At 39.3% G+C, this 15,493-nt stretch overlaps 2 protein-coding genes across 8 annotated transcripts in view; one reads left to right on the top strand and one right to left on the bottom strand.

The window, feature by feature from the left end:
• LOC139805752 (uncharacterized) overlaps nt 1-15,493 on the top strand; it is a 335,505-nt gene that overhangs the window by 173,990 nt on the left and 146,022 nt on the right. The window lies entirely within an intron of this gene.
• The window catches only part of MYH10 (myosin heavy chain 10), a 100,494-nt gene that overhangs the window by 33,479 nt on the left and 51,522 nt on the right, over nt 1-15,493 (bottom strand). For both annotated transcript variants that reach the window (XM_071764489.1, XM_071764490.1), the window contains 8 exons: nt 12,103-12,195; nt 8,283-8,346; nt 6,452-6,550; nt 5,401-5,544; nt 5,015-5,110; nt 1,389-1,507; nt 820-972; nt 258-431 (listed from right to left, as the gene is read on the bottom strand). In XM_071764489.1, coding sequence (XP_071620590.1) covers nt 258-431; nt 820-972; nt 1,389-1,507; nt 5,015-5,110; nt 5,401-5,544; nt 6,452-6,550; nt 8,283-8,346; nt 12,103-12,195 — 942 coding nt within the window. The remainder of the gene's footprint in view (nt 1-257; nt 432-819; nt 973-1,388; nt 1,508-5,014; nt 5,111-5,400; nt 5,545-6,451; nt 6,551-8,282; nt 8,347-12,102; nt 12,196-15,493) is intronic.

Below are 15,493 nucleotides of genomic sequence, written 5' to 3'. Positions count from 1 at the left end.
CTAGGGGGAAAAAAAAAAGTATAAAAATAGTAGCTAAGTATCTTCAGCTCAGTGTTCTACTCTAACATCAGGACAAAATCCTCTGAGGATAAATCCTTTTGGTATTTCAGACTTGGGATTTCAGCCTTCAAGCAAATTCACTTTTTGTGGCAACATCACAGGAGAACTCTGTACAGTCCTGCAATCTGTAGACAGCAAAATACAAAACCATAAATGGAACCTCTTCTCCTACGTGCATAATTACTGCATAAACTTACAGGTCTTTCAATTAAGTCAATGCAAGGCTGCAGATCCAGTCCAAAATCAATGAAATTCCACTCTATGCCCTCTCGCTGGTACTCCTCTTGCTCCAAGATAAACATTGTGTGGTTAAACAACTGTTGAAGCTTCTCGTTGGTGTAGTTAATGCAGAGTTGCTCAAAGGAGTTCAACTACAGAAACAACATCAGTGAGCAAGAATAATTCAGTGACAGGATTCATCACAAATCTGGAAATCAAAAATTTGACCATACAAGGAAATTCCCCAGAACTCTGCAGCACCCAAAAATATCATAAAGAAAACTGGAAAATGAATTATTCAAATCTTATGTCCCCTGTTGTGTGTAATTAAATAGTGTACAGGAGGAACATCATGCTTTAGAGAACCATTTAGATTAAGGTATGACTTTTGGGCACTGCAATTTAAGGTTGTCAAAGCATTTTCACGTTACAAAGCAAACCCCTCCTGCAGCCTTGGAACATGCACATATTAGGTGGCTCTACTCTTAGTCCCCAACACACATTAATGGGGAAAATCTAATTAGCAATGTTTTGAAGTACCTCGAAGATTTCAAAGCCAGCAATATCCAGAATTCCAATAAAAGAGGCTCCCTGACGTTTGGTCCTGTCCAAAGCTTTATTAATGCGGTGAACAAGCCAGCGGAAGAGACGTTCATAGGTGGCCTTTGCCAAAGCTTCCACTGCAAAGTCTGCCTGAAAATCCAAAGAGGAAAACTTATTTACCTTGGAGAAGTCATCAAAAGAACACAGGCACTCATGTTATGACAAATAGATAAATAACAGAAGTTTAATGGAGTTAATGCCACCGAAGATTGAAAATATGAAGTAGAAGAAAGTGTGGAGCTTCATTAATGTTATGACACATTTGTTTTTAAAAACAAAAGCTCTCTCTGCATTTGACACATACAGCAATGACATCAAAAGATAAAAAATGATAAAGGTCAAGGAAACAGAAAAGTTTCTATTCTACCATGGATTTTTACCATGTAAGAACATTTAGTAAAGCCAGTAAGCTTAAACAAGATCGGTGGCAGCACTCACTTCATTCTTATTTTATTTCATAACAGCTTAGTCAGGATGAGGTCCATCTTTAGAGCTCCAAAACTTACTTGTTCTTTAGTCTGGGCTTTCTGAACGTAGTCTCTGCCCACTTTGATGCGTGGGGTCAGGATGGCCCTGGTGAACTCCATGACGTTCATTCCCAGCAGATGGCAGAGTTTCTGTGCGACTGGAGAGCAAAGGAATACATGGAAGTGTTTAAGTCCTCCACTCCCCGAAGCAGCCAGCAACATCAGTGAAACAAGCTACTGACAAAGGCTTGACAAAGGATGTCAGCTTCAAAAAAGCTTGAAAAACTGAGCTGGCATTTAAAGGAGCAGCCAGGGAGCCTCTGTGTCCTGCAAACAGACCAACCTGATCACCCAGCCCATCTCTCCTGAGCTTCCATCTCAGTGGCTGGTGGGAATCTCTCCAGAAATACACCCCCTGAATTTTCTTAGGGGAGTGCAGAAAACCCTACATTTCATGAAATTGCAGGAAGTTATGAACAGGCTGTAGCCCACGTTCATTTTGTTTCTTTAGCAGCATTTTCCCATCCCCAGAAGAAAAAGCACAAGCATCAAGACACCACACATCAACTTCATCCTACTAAAGGTTGCTTTAAAAAATGCTTCAGTTTATGCAGATATGCCAGTGTAAGAGACTATTGACCTATTCTATTACAGACTACATGAAAATATATTCTTTAAACTATTTAAACATGGGTTTGGAACGTTCTAGACAGAGCAACAACACAAGCAGCACACCTTCCTTACACAGCATGAACCCAACTGGTGTCACGTTCATTTTTTGAAATAACACATTACACACACCATCATTACATACTCTTGCTGCATTAATCCCTTCTTCTAAGGAAATTTTCCAGGAGGTTGGGCGTTTATGATTCCATACTTCTAAAAATGAAAGTGACGCTCAAGGTATTTTTAGGCCCGGGTAAGTGTTGCCCTTTAGCAGGAAGCCCTCCACACCATCCAAAAACTACTTTAACCCATTATCTTTGTGATCTGACAGCTTGTTGTTTCACTGTCAAAATGGAAATAAACTAAAAAATAAAAAGAAATTTTAAAAGAAGCTATTTGGAAAAGAAAAAGAAAGAAAGAAAAAAAAAAAGAAACTATTTGGAAAATCAATTCTAATACCTCTGCATATAAAAAGCTTCCTCTACTTTTATTTTATTTTGCTGGTGTTTCCAAACACTACAGCTTGCCCTTCATGTTGAGATTCTATCTGGCCACATATTCATTAGAAGAGTTCATGAATCAACACACAAGTTAATCAGTGAAATTAGGGACACGTCACAAACTGAGCACTCCTTTCACATACATAAAGGACCATTTCTGTGTCTTGAATACAAAATGCACATCAGAAAAAACTTAAAAGTTTTAAGTGTTAATTAGCAAGTGTTGTCAGGTTCTTTAATAAAAAACAAAAAAAACTCCCCAAAACTGGAAAATGTTAAGTAGCCATGAGCATCACACCTTGGTACTGTGGCATGATGGACACTATACAAAGGAAATCACAGTTTTTAAGGAAGTTTTTAAGGGTCTTTCCCCTCAAATCCATGACTCCAAACAGCACACTCATCCCCTCCTTCATGAACCCGATTTGGCATTTATTGTCCCTGCCATTCTTGTTTGTAATAAACCACAGCTTAGGTAACAATATCAATTGGAGGATACAAACCCTTTTTCAAATCAAAGCTCTGTCACTCTGGTGGGTAAGGACTGGTTCCCACTACTTCACTTTGAGTAATCTCACACTTCAAAAGAAGCACAATTCACCTTGTTTGTCTGTAACTGAGGAAGGTCCATATAAAAGGTGTGATTTAGAAATCCTAATTTGACTTGTGTTTTATTGCTTCTGGGTTTCAGATATAAAATAATAACTTATTAGAATGCAAAGATACTGAAAAGGTCACAGTTGAAGAACAAACCCTATCAGGTTGCTTATGAACCCCCACCCTTTCAACAGAAAAGCTTTTTCAAATCTGGTGAGCATGAAATGGTTCTCTAAACACAACTTCTCCCTCCTCTTCATTCATGAAGGCTCTATGGCTTTCCATCAGAGAATGCCAGATTAGAAGGGACCCCCAAGGATCATCTGGTCCAACCCTCCCAGTGTAGGAAACATGGTTTATATGAGTGACACAGTTCAGAAGAGCCATCTCTTGTACCTAATACTTGTAAAATATATTTATCTGTATCTATAGCATAGAAATTACTTTCAATGTTCTTTGAATAGGTTCATATCATCTACCCACCCAAGTTCCTTCCCATCCACGGGGTACAATAACCTGCCCCATTTCAGACACATGCCTCTAAATGAGATGAAACACTCCCCAGACACAGATTTATTCAGAGGATGGTAGGGAAACCCATCACAGTGAGATGTGACAATGCAGATGACAAGAGAGATCAGTTCACTCAGTGTCTTCAGAAAGATACAACAGCATAGACCACATAACCAAAGTATTCTTTAAATACAACAGAAATATGCTTTAACTAGAATATGAGCTTTTCAACACCTTTGCTTTAAATTTAGAATTTTGTATCCTTTATTATCAATATCTAATAGTATCTATATATTTAAATCCAATATTATAATTTGGAATTAATGTCCAAAAAAGCAACAGTAATGCTTCCTGACTAGCTTAACTTTCACTGTAAGAAACATCTGTACCTTTCTACACCAAACCTTGTAAGTGACAATGATTTGGTTGCATTGTTTAAGCTGGCACTACAAGAAAATTAACCCCTCTCCCAATCTTTTCTTCCTCACTGCAAAACCCTGAGCTGCCAACTACCAACCACACCTTGAGTCAATGGCAGCTGAACTTTGATCCATACCTGCCCCCTGAGCACTCTGGGCAGAGGCCACCTCCTGGCAACATGACCAAGATTTTGGACAATACAAGCAACCTGCACACATAGCAAATTTAGGACAATTACAAAATGAGAGAAAAGAATCTGAGTTGTGCAGATGAAGCAGGTCCTCTGAATGATGGTTCTCACTGCTCCTTCCTCATCATGTCAGTTCTCAAAGCTAACTTGCCATGAGAGCATCCATAAAGGCTGGCACTCGATTAAAAACCTGATATTTGCTTCAGCAATTGTCTTGTTTATTGAAGAAATATAGCCCTCAAAACCCTGAGCACACTGCAGGTGCTAACTGATAAATTAAATCTTAGTCACACTGCAATGCCACTTCAAAAATCAGATTTTTCTAAATACAGCATTCTTGTGTTCAGCCATCTCAGTTTGGAAGTTGTGCTTGGCTCCAGGGCTCCTATCATTGGCAAGAAAACTGTTGTCAGGACCCAAAGAAAACAAACTGATTTAAGTGTGCACTTTTTCCTAGTGCTTAAGTCTTTGCAGATAGCAAAAAAAAAACAAGACTACAACTGAAATACTTGTTGAAAGTTTAGAAGCAATGCAAGCAGCATAAATTCTGTTGATGGATATTTTAATTTGTCTTCATTACAAGAACAGAAGAGGAGAATCTTATTAATTGCCCATTGGCTACTACCACAAGAGTCATGGCCTCTTTTGGCAGAGAAAGCTATCAAGGAAGCTCAGAAGACTGTTCTGTGTTTTTAAAGATATTGCACTAGGACAAATGGCAAGAAGAAAAGTACAGCACAAGTTAAAGGAAACCATACCACCATAATTCAACTTACCAGTATTCTCTGGCATAGAAGCCTGATCAGTATTTCTCTCCTTCTTAAAAGAAATATTCCCAAATTGCAGCACTGAAGACACCACTTTCAGCATTGCTGTGTTAACAAAAGGCACATGCATCAGTTTAATTGAAGAGAGGTCAGCTTAAGAAATTTTTCTTCTGTTACTCGTGTCATTTTCCTTCCAAATTCTAAGCATGAGTTCAGAAAGAAAATAAAGTTTGTTCTCTACTTTTTGGGCAATTGGCTTTATTTCAACTCCAGCTCAACTCTAGGCTGACAGTAAAGCAACATAAAATTTAGTGGCATTAAATTAGCAAGGGGGTATGTGCATGTTCAAGAGAAAAAAGTAGATTTTTAAAACCCCAAAAGGTTGAATTACTTACACAAGATCTCATCATGTGAAAATCCCATTATATGCATGGCTTCCATAGTCTCCTGAAAGTTATCCTTGTCTTGTTGCCCAGGAATGGGGATGTAGCCATTAGATAAAAATCTGTAATTGTTAAATCCTTCAAGCAGCAAGTCAGCTGTGTTAGGAGGAAGGGTAGGAAACAGAAAAATAAGTATAAGGATTGCTGTTCACACCCACCTGCACACACTAAAATGTGCAAACCACCCTTTACACTCTCAGTTCCTCAAATATGGCTACAAGTCATTGTACCAGCTTCTAAAACCCTAAAAACATGAGTGTGCCCTAGAAACTGAAGCCAAGTTCCCAGAATCTTTATCTGTAGCTAACTACATTAGCTCTTTAATGCATTAAGCCTGGAAACAGAACACTACCTGACTCAGAACTAGCATATTTAAGCTCAAATCCCTGTGTGGAATATTCTAAGAGAAATTTATCTACTGAAGGTTAACAGACACAGGCAGAAATGGAGTTAGGTATTGATGACCAACACATGAAGGATACTAAACACCAGTTTATCTAATACAGGAGAAATACTGCATCAATTCTCTGAAGCCTGTACCTTCAGATAATCTAACTTATCACATCCCAACAGAAATTCCCAGCTACCAAGAAAAAAAAAAAAAAAAAAACCAAACCAAACAACTTGGAGGATAAAATACTGCAATGGCTGATGACAGCCTGAGGGTTTCATGGTGTGTTGGTGAAATGGCTGCTTTTCTGCCCACTTTGAAGGTCCAGAATAGGTAGTGCTGTCACTGCTGACCAGGTTTATTTATCAGTTGGGAGCTGAAGTTTCAGCCCAGTGATTCCCAGCCCCAGGCTGCCCAAACTGGGATTTGTCACATGGCAGCCCTTGGCTTGAACAGTTACCTGACAGCATCTGTGATCCACCACGCACATTGTTTCAAAACAAAGACACCTGTTTCAAGCCCAAATCACTTCAAAGGTGACTGTGTTAAGACTGAACTAACCAAGGTGGCATGGCAAAGCAACAGGGTTACAGGATGAGATGTTCAACTTACACTTGAGGTGTTCTCCTGCTCCAGCCAGCAGCTGATAGAAGATGTGAAACGTTCGCTCGTCCTTAGCCTGACGAACAGCACGAGACTTCTCCAGCAGGTCTGATTGTAACTTAGTCAAGGATCTTCTACAACTCTTGGATAAAAACATCCAATGCAAACAGAACTTGCAAAGCAGGCTATGAACTACTTGAAGACCAACTAGATCTTTAACAGTGATGACAGGACGATGTGCCATGTGAACTTTCAGTAACTATAATACTGTGTTTGAAATTCAGATTGGTAGAAGCCCACATTTAATTTCAGCAAACTTATTCCCTGGATGCTGACTGCATCTCCCTGACAATTGTCTGTAATGGATCAGCTGAAGTCTAAGGGAGAGGGGGCCATTCTTTTTCAGTCACATCTTCTATATTCAGGTCAAACCTGAACTCAATCCCAAAACCCCAGCAGCTGCTGGACTCCACAGTACTTTATCTGTAGTGCATTCGTCATATCTTTCAGGTATTTAATTTTTTCTGCACTGTCTTAAAACAACTCCCATATGCAATTTGTGCAGCAGAGAGCATCTAATAAGCTGTAGAGTTATTTCAGTTTTTATTTCTTGGTATTCCATATTTTAAAGCAAATGTGGGACAGGGATTTGAAGTGACAAAGGTTATGAGCAAGGATGAATTTGTGTGATGAAGAAACAATTCCCTAAGAGTTAATTCCTCCTGTTTTCACAAAACTCCAGGCAAAGCATTTAAACTTTCCTAGAGGCAAAAACTGCCTTTGTTCCTGTGCTATGAATGAAAATAATTTCTCATTAAGGTTTATTTTGAATAACTATGGATCTTTCCCAGACTTATTGGGAAATTGTATTTTGTGACAGTTCCAAACATTCAGTGCACTTAAAAATAAGGAATTTAACCCACAGCAACAGAAAGTTGAGCTGCAGCACTGTTTAATAATCACAAGATACTGTGTATTAAGACTTCCAATTTCATAATTTTATGACCACCCTATTGCTATTCATCAAAAAAAAAAAAAACCAAAACAACCCAAAACAAAAAAACAGAAAAACCCAAAACAAACAAAAAAAATCCCCAAAAGTGAACAAACAAACCCAAACCAAACCCAGGCTTAAAAAAAATTTACAGGCAAATTATTTTTCCATAAAGAAAACAACTTTAGAGAAAAGCTTTCAGTGCAAATATTTTTACTTGTTCTCACACAGTCAAATAAAGCCAAACCTTAGAGCTAAAATTTAATTAGGCTTCAGTATTAATTGCTAGAATCTCATGTTATTGAGCTCTGCTGCTATCCGTAAGACCTGAGACAACAGAAGGTGTCTCAGCATTTCAGATCTATCACTTTATATAGTGTTTATCACTTTATATATCAGGTTTATCAGGTATATATCAGGTTTATCACCTTATATATCAACTCCTTCCAGCAGAAGAGCTGCTTCTGCAGGGCTGAAGCCAAACCAAGCTTTTAGATAGGATACAGGAGCTCAGCTTCTGATTAGGAAGGTGGAGCCTTTCCTAGAAATATTCACAGAGCAAGCACAGGGTAAGTGTTTCCCTATTCAACACACCCTGGATCTAAAGCTAGCCTAGAAATCCAGGAGATTTCAGAGTGCTAAATTTTGAAGTATCCAGTTACTTAAGATGAGGAAGCACACTGACTTTGTGATACTTGATCCACTATTTTGAAACAAAGGAAGAGATGGATGATGCTGAAGGAATGCAGGGTAACCTTGCACTGCATTCCAATGATTTCCAGGGTTAGAAGCAAAACAAGAAAACTTGGATTTCATTTTACAATGATGTGGCATGAAGCAGGATACATGTCTCAATGTTGGCCCCAACAATATAACCAGTGACATCAAAGTTGATCCTAATGAACTTGCCCTGCAAAGAAATGAGATTTTTTTTTGGTAATTACTAATCATTTTTACAACAGTACTGTCTACAGAAAACATAAAAAGCATTTCACACAAGTTCCAATGAAATCTTTCCCCTTCAGTGTGTTCAGCCATATTACAATGTGGTATGTTACACTGCACAGACTTTCCAAACATTAAAGAACCACTATTTTAGATATGTTTGTAATACCAACTTCAAAAAAACTTCTGAAAGTGAAGCTCAGTTTATTGCACTGACTAAACATGATCTATCAGTTTGAAAGCACAACTGAGATTTTAAGTGGACATATTTTTAAAACTTACTGGTGCCTAAAGGTGATTTATCTGCAGCAATGTACCATCACCCACTGCCATTTCCAGCCCCTGGATGGCTGCTATCTGCACAGCCCCTCCTTTCTAGCAGTTGATAAAGAAAAGACATTTCTTCCATATATGTCTCCTTTTCTCTACAAAGGACCAAATAAAGGCTACACTTCCCAAATATAGAGCAGCTCTTGGATAAAAGTGGTCACTCGTGGGTGTATCAGACCAATTTTAAGTCCCATCAGCTCCCCAGTCTGATTTGCTATTTGGCTGCCAACATTCTCAACAGGACAACAGGGAGCTTGGGAGCTGGGCCACTTTTAATCACTCCTGTATTTCAAGTTTGTGCTCCTGAACCTGTTAGGTATTCCCCCAGCTGCAAAGATGGAAAGAAACCATTGGTAATACCAATGGCTCTCCATTTTCATCACATCATTTTCACAGTCTGCTATCCTCAAATGGTTTTGAAGATGAGGAAGCCTCACAGCAGTTTGCTGACAACTAAATAGCAGTTTGCTATCTACATGATTCTTTTGATAGTATCTGCACAAGGCCACCTACCAATATCTTTAGCAGAGGCCTTCTGTAAGTGCTCTTGCCATCAGTATCCAAATCCTCACTTATTAAGAGCACTTACCAGTCAGGCTTGAGATATGTTAAAGTGAATTCCTGCTTGGCAGATCCATTTAGCTCGGGTACTCTATTGATTTTCATATCAAGTGTTCTACTCTACAAGCTTGGAGATTATTTGTATTCTAGCAATAGCTTGTCCTAGTAAGTGTGTATTTGAGGGCAGATTGCCACACCTAGGCTTGGACAAGTTGCTGCAATCATTTGAGCTATTGCAACTTTTCACCAGAGCACCCTACCCTCCTCAGCTTTCCTGATAAAGCCTGTTCATTATCAACAAGATTTGTGTGCATGAGAGTGATCAACCTTCTCCTGCTGTCACCCAAGTGAAACCCAAGAAAGGTGCATCCCACCTACTAGATTTAGGTTAAGTCTCAGAATAAAGCAATTACTCCTTGACTGTGTTTGTACATCTACAACTCCAAGTCATTCTCCCAGGTTTCAAGAAAACTGGTGGAATACTTTAAACTGCCTTTAATTGTTACTCCCTACTGCTTAATCTGTGCTTTGGTTAGAAAGCTAGTGGCACTAAAAGGATTGTGCCAAGGAACAGCACCTGCACCTGAACTCAGATTTCTGACTACAAAGAAATAAGCACTCTAAGCTCAGCCTGTAACTGAAGCATTTATACTTTTTGCTCAGTAACAATTCCAGAAAGCTGTATTTATAATTGTCTCAGAGTGAGTTGACATTTCACTGAAATTCAGCCAACAGGCTAGACATAACACATATCCTCACTAGCATGTCAAGAATTACAGCTTCTTACTCAGAACAGGTACCATAGAGCCCCCTTAGAATGATGGGGCTTGAATTTGCCATGTTTCATGTGAAAGCAAAGCAAACACAAAGCATGACATAAGGTCTAGTCAGCAGCTTTTGCTGATTTAATTTAGAACCACTTTCCTCTGTTTAACCCTTAAAAGTCATCTAATTTCTGCTGTCAAGTTACCAGCTCCACGAACAAAATTAATTGAGAGGAAATACAGTCATTAAACAAGCTGACACGTTAGAAGAGGGGCCCCCAGGCTCTTTGCTTCAAAGTTCAGCCATCACTTCAGTCTATACTGGAGAGGTCACTTACTCAGTTAATCTTAAAAGCAAAATACTAATACATCCTTTTAGCTAGGATTGTCAAATCTTGCCACAAAATCTTTAATTTCTCAGTTAAGGTTGCAGTGGTGGCCACCTGAATTCTGCTTACACTGTCATTAGAGCACTAAGCACATGGTTCATAAAAACCATATCAGGAGGAGGAATTTAACTCTGCAATATGAACCCTGCAAGCCCACTCTCCTGTGTCCACTGCAAACTAGAGACCTTACTTCCTGAAATACAAGAGAACACTGCTTTTGGTAGAAGAAAAGTGGGGAAAAAAAATGCTGTGATGTTAGCTTTATTTCAGTCCTCTCTGGTATTATCAGCAAGCAGGGAGCAGGCTGGCATCCTGATGTTTCATGGTGAAGAATGTCAAGCCTGTATGGGCTGAACAACAGCACTTTTCACTTTGTGGGAGGATATATATTTAAGTCAGGTTTTAAAGAGGTTCTTACTAAAGATTATTTTTTCTGCATGAGATGACACCATCTGGAGTGCATTATACTTGCTCCTTTATAAAAATAGAGCTGGAGCCATCTGAGTGATTATGTTCATGATGGCAATGCAGACTTTATATAATACAAACCAGATGCTAACATCTTTTAGGAAAAAAGTATGGTCATTAAATTAGTACCATCTTTGATGGATTCAAGACGTGTAACAAAGCAGAATTACTGTGCAGTGAAACCTGTTGATAGGATAAATCCTATGCCCAACATATACGAACTATCAAGGAATATTAAATAACGTGGCTATAAAATCAAAGTTGAATTTCTACAGTACTCCCCCCTCACTTTGTGACTGAAAAGGCAAAAGGATTTAGTCATACAGTTTTCCAGAGTCCTTATCACTGGAGTAGAGTTCATACATTACAAATCCAAGCAACTGCTGAAACATCGACGTGGCCAAGAAATCTTTCATTTGTTCTGGACATGTTAGGTTTGTTCTCACAAGAAAAAAAGATCTCATGTCTCCTACAGTTTTAAAGTCATACTAAAAACATCTTTCCCCTGAAACAGGAGACGGCTTTTATTTTCCTTCAAAGGGAAGAAGTTTTAAGAAGTGGTAGAGTTCCATTCACCCCGAGTTCCACTCCTATTTTTAAAACAATGGAACACATCAAAAGTGGTTATCTGCCACCAAAACAGTATGTGAACAGAAGGACTCAACAACATCAAGCCTCTACAAGAGTGCCCAACACCCTGAATTTGCCATACTGTCTTCACTTTCCTTCAGTAATTCCATCAGATAGAGGGATGGAGAAACTTAGAGAGGCTTTTTATGTGCATGTTCTGTTTTTTTTTTAAATTTAGGATGTTCTCTCAAAACCAACCAACTGATAAAGCTATAGCTATTGACAAGAAGGCAACATATTTAGCCAAATTCCATGTTAATGCTATACTTATTTATACTTTACAGTAGTTCAGCACACAGGACACAGTTTATGCCCTAAGGCATAGTTTTATTTGTAAAATCGTGAGCACTACTGTCAATTCAATGGTTGAACTTAAACTGGCTAAAAGTAAAGCAAGTTTCAGCAAGAATCAGTGAGGGTGAATCTTCAGAGACCCCAACACAACAAAGAAGGCACCGTGAGACAACCTGAATTTGGGGAAGCTTCAGATAATTATTAGAGAAATTCCTGAAAGGTAATTTCTCCATAAACAGTATTCCAGGTTTACAGGCTCTAAAAAGAGAAGGAGGAGTAACTCACAAAGCGAGAGGAGTTGTCATTTTTCACTGTCTTTGCATTGCCAAAGGATTCCAGAATGGGATTCGCCTGAAGAAGCTGACGTTCCAGTTCCCCCTAAAAACCACACAAAGAGAAAAACAGACAGACATGAGCACAGTGCAGAGCTCATCAGGGGTTCCTATGTTCTGCTTCTCCCTGGCAGTCATTTTTCTCAGGTTGTAGAGATGATGCCACATTCTAAAGGGAATTATCCTATTTCCCCTCACTTCTAAATGTGCTGATAGTCTCCTCCACCCAGTGAAGAATGTGGTTTGGGAGGGGGTTGTTGTTTGAGGTTTTTTTAAAAAATAAAAAATAAAAAAAATTTAAAAACACACACACAGAGTAGAGACCAAGTAGGACATAATGGATGTTGAAAATCATTGAACATGGAAAAGAAAACTGACAATTAGGGCTAACGAAATTAGGCGCAGACTTTGAATGTTTGAGAAGAAAAAGTAATTTAATTGGTTTAGATTTTAATGCAAGATCATTCCAAAACCTCCTGCTTAGTGATTTGACAGTATAGCTAGTTGGAATTCCTGTTTTCAAGCTTACTTTCAAATCAGTGCAATCCTCACTTTCAGCCAGCCAGACACTTATATCATTGCCATGTCTGACCATGAATGCACCTGAGAAACATGTCAGAATGGCATAGTGGGAACTGAGCAACACCAGATACAAAGATTTTCAAATTGCCAACATTGCTCAGTATGGTTTATGCCTTGTTTTAAAACATTTCTTCCAGCTCAAGCCAATTAAGATAAGTACTTTGATTTCTACAGCAAGGAAACTGCACAACAGCTTTTACAATTGCTGTCCTTGAAGAGGTCTGTGCTGCTTCCATGAGCCCAGAAAACATATGTATATAGGAAAATATGGTATCATCTTCCTACTCTGAAGGATGGTTTAGAAAAATTTTAAAAATTAAAAAAAATAAAAATAAAAAAAGAAGAAGAAAAATAAAGTGAAGCTGTCTGGAATGTAGTCTGAAAAAAATGACGTTCATAAACCTGCTTTTTCCAATTATTTATAGCATAGATGAATAAAGGCCCCAGACTGAGATTTAAAGTCTCTTAAGGCTTCCACAGGAGGTCAACGCATACATAAGAATTTTTAAATTTCACTAGTTAGCACCTAAAAGAGGCTTTTATTTGTACATTGAAATATATTTCAAGTCCTCCTGGAAACTAATGGCGGCTCATTCTTTAATGTAACCCCAAGTTATCTGCTCAGAAATCATTTACTTCCAAATATATTCCCTTTGAGACCACATATTCTCTGAATTCTGAACTAACTAAAGAAGAACAACCAAAAAAAAGTGTGTCTTAGCCAAGAACACACTAAACACTGCTCTGGCCACAGTGCCTACACATCGTGTGTTAAGGTCTGCCAACATTACAGTTCTCAGGAGCACTTCTAAACCAACAAAATAATTTCCACAATTGGAATAAAACTCTCTCTCTGTTATAACCACAATATGCATGTCTGATGTATATTCTAAAACTTTCCAATGTAAACACATCGGGTAGTGGGAAAGCATTTGCTCACACCATTCCTCCCATCCTCTTCTCCCAACAACGCTGTCAGCTCCTGCTAAGACACCAATGGTAAAAAGAAGAGGCTTGCTTACCATGGTGCACACAGCTTGAAATAAACCACATTTTACCTATATTAAAAATAGCAAAAGCTTGTCACAGCTTACATTTCAAATCCTAGCTATTCTGGAAAAGAGAGGACACTGACTTCAACATTTGCCTCCTCCACAAAACACCTCTGGGATCATCTCACTGCCGGCACACGGTGCCCGTGCTTTACAAGTGTTCCCACAACCTGGATTTGGTTCCGTGCAGAGGAGCTTCTGCAAGGCATGAGGAAATCATTTCACTAGAGATTTTCAAGAAGTTCACAGCAGCTCATCTTTATCATCACCTCAGAGGATCTGAAGAAAACGTGCAGCGGGGCCCTCGGGTGCGGGTGAAAAACACGAGGAGCAGAGCGGGCACGGTCCCTGCGGTTTGCACCCCAGACCAGACTCATCGTAGCCACCACTGGGAACCAGCAGAACTCTAATACTGTGTTATAAACAGCTTCTGGTTTAGTAGCTCTCATTTTGAGATGGACTGCTTTGCAGTCAAACCCAAAAACCCATTCTCTTTCTCAGAAGTGTTTTGGAAAGAGCATAAATTCGGTCTACGAGGCCCAGCTCCCACACAGGCCTCTGAAGAGGGTTTGGAAAAAGCAGTATGGAAGTGGGGTGGAGAAAGTGAAGGTCATGCAGAATTTCATGCAGGGCACAATACTGAAATAAAGACAGGTTATTGTCTCAGTTTCAGAATAACCAGCATCCCAGTGGTTTGGTTTGTTGTGAAGCCCGGGTGAGGCAGGGCAAACTACACACTACTCACATACAACAGGGATCCACTCTGTAGTACAGAATGACATTGAAGCAGAAATGTTAACAATCAAGGTTTATGCAACATCAACACCACTGGCTTAGCACGTTTCCATTGATACATTTGAAATATTTGCCAACAAGCAGTTTATTGACATGCTAACTCTAAGCAAAAGGAGGGCTCAGCTAAACACTGTTCCATCTATTTTTGGAACAGAGAAATATTTTCATAAAAACCTTTAGAATTAACTGAGGTTTGCAAGGAGGGAGGATTAGGTTAAATACCAAGAATGTCTGTAACTTCTGAAAATGAGACCTTGGGCTCAGAGGCACGATGGGTCACAGTCACCACACACCAGCAAAAGGCAACACAGATGTCCATGTTGATTTATTTTTGCTTCCAATACACCAGACCTAACTTGAAGTTGCTTTTATTATTTTCCTTCCCACTAGAGTTTAAGTTGCACTTCCAGTCAGCTTTCAGAATAATGTGAGGAAGAATACAACCAGCTAAACTAACCCATGGTAACTTCTTCAGCTACTAAGCCTTGGTTACACCACATGGAGCTGTTGCAAAGCTTTTTATTTCAAAGCTTGTGCCCAGGACAAAAATGCATCACTTACCATCTCAGATTATAGAGTGGAGCATTTATCTTCCATAACACGTGGCAGAAACTTTTTCTCTCTTTCCACAGTCTTACCCTCAACCTTCTCCTAACCCTCCTCTTTATGTTTCTTGACAAAGACACTCAATAGCACCAAGGATCCTGCAATTCCTGCTCTGGTACAGGATGGTGGCACAGAACAGCCCAACTCCTGCTGCCCAAGGGAAGAGAGGGATGAAGGCAGCAGGGAACAGGCAGCATTATCTGCATGGCAGCTCCTGCCACCCTGAGCAGTAAGAGCAGCTGAAGCTCCAGCATTAATTCAGGCAGAAACAGCCAAACAGATAGCATGCCACCCAAACCACTTATCCTA

Source organism: Heliangelus exortis, chromosome 20 (genome assembly GCF_036169615.1).
Source record: "Heliangelus exortis chromosome 20, bHelExo1.hap1, whole genome shotgun sequence".
NCBI classification, from domain to species: Eukaryota; Metazoa; Chordata; class Aves; order Apodiformes; family Trochilidae; genus Heliangelus; species Heliangelus exortis.
The sequence above is the reverse complement of the archived record's forward strand: the minus strand, read 5'-3'. Positions and strand labels throughout refer to the sequence as shown.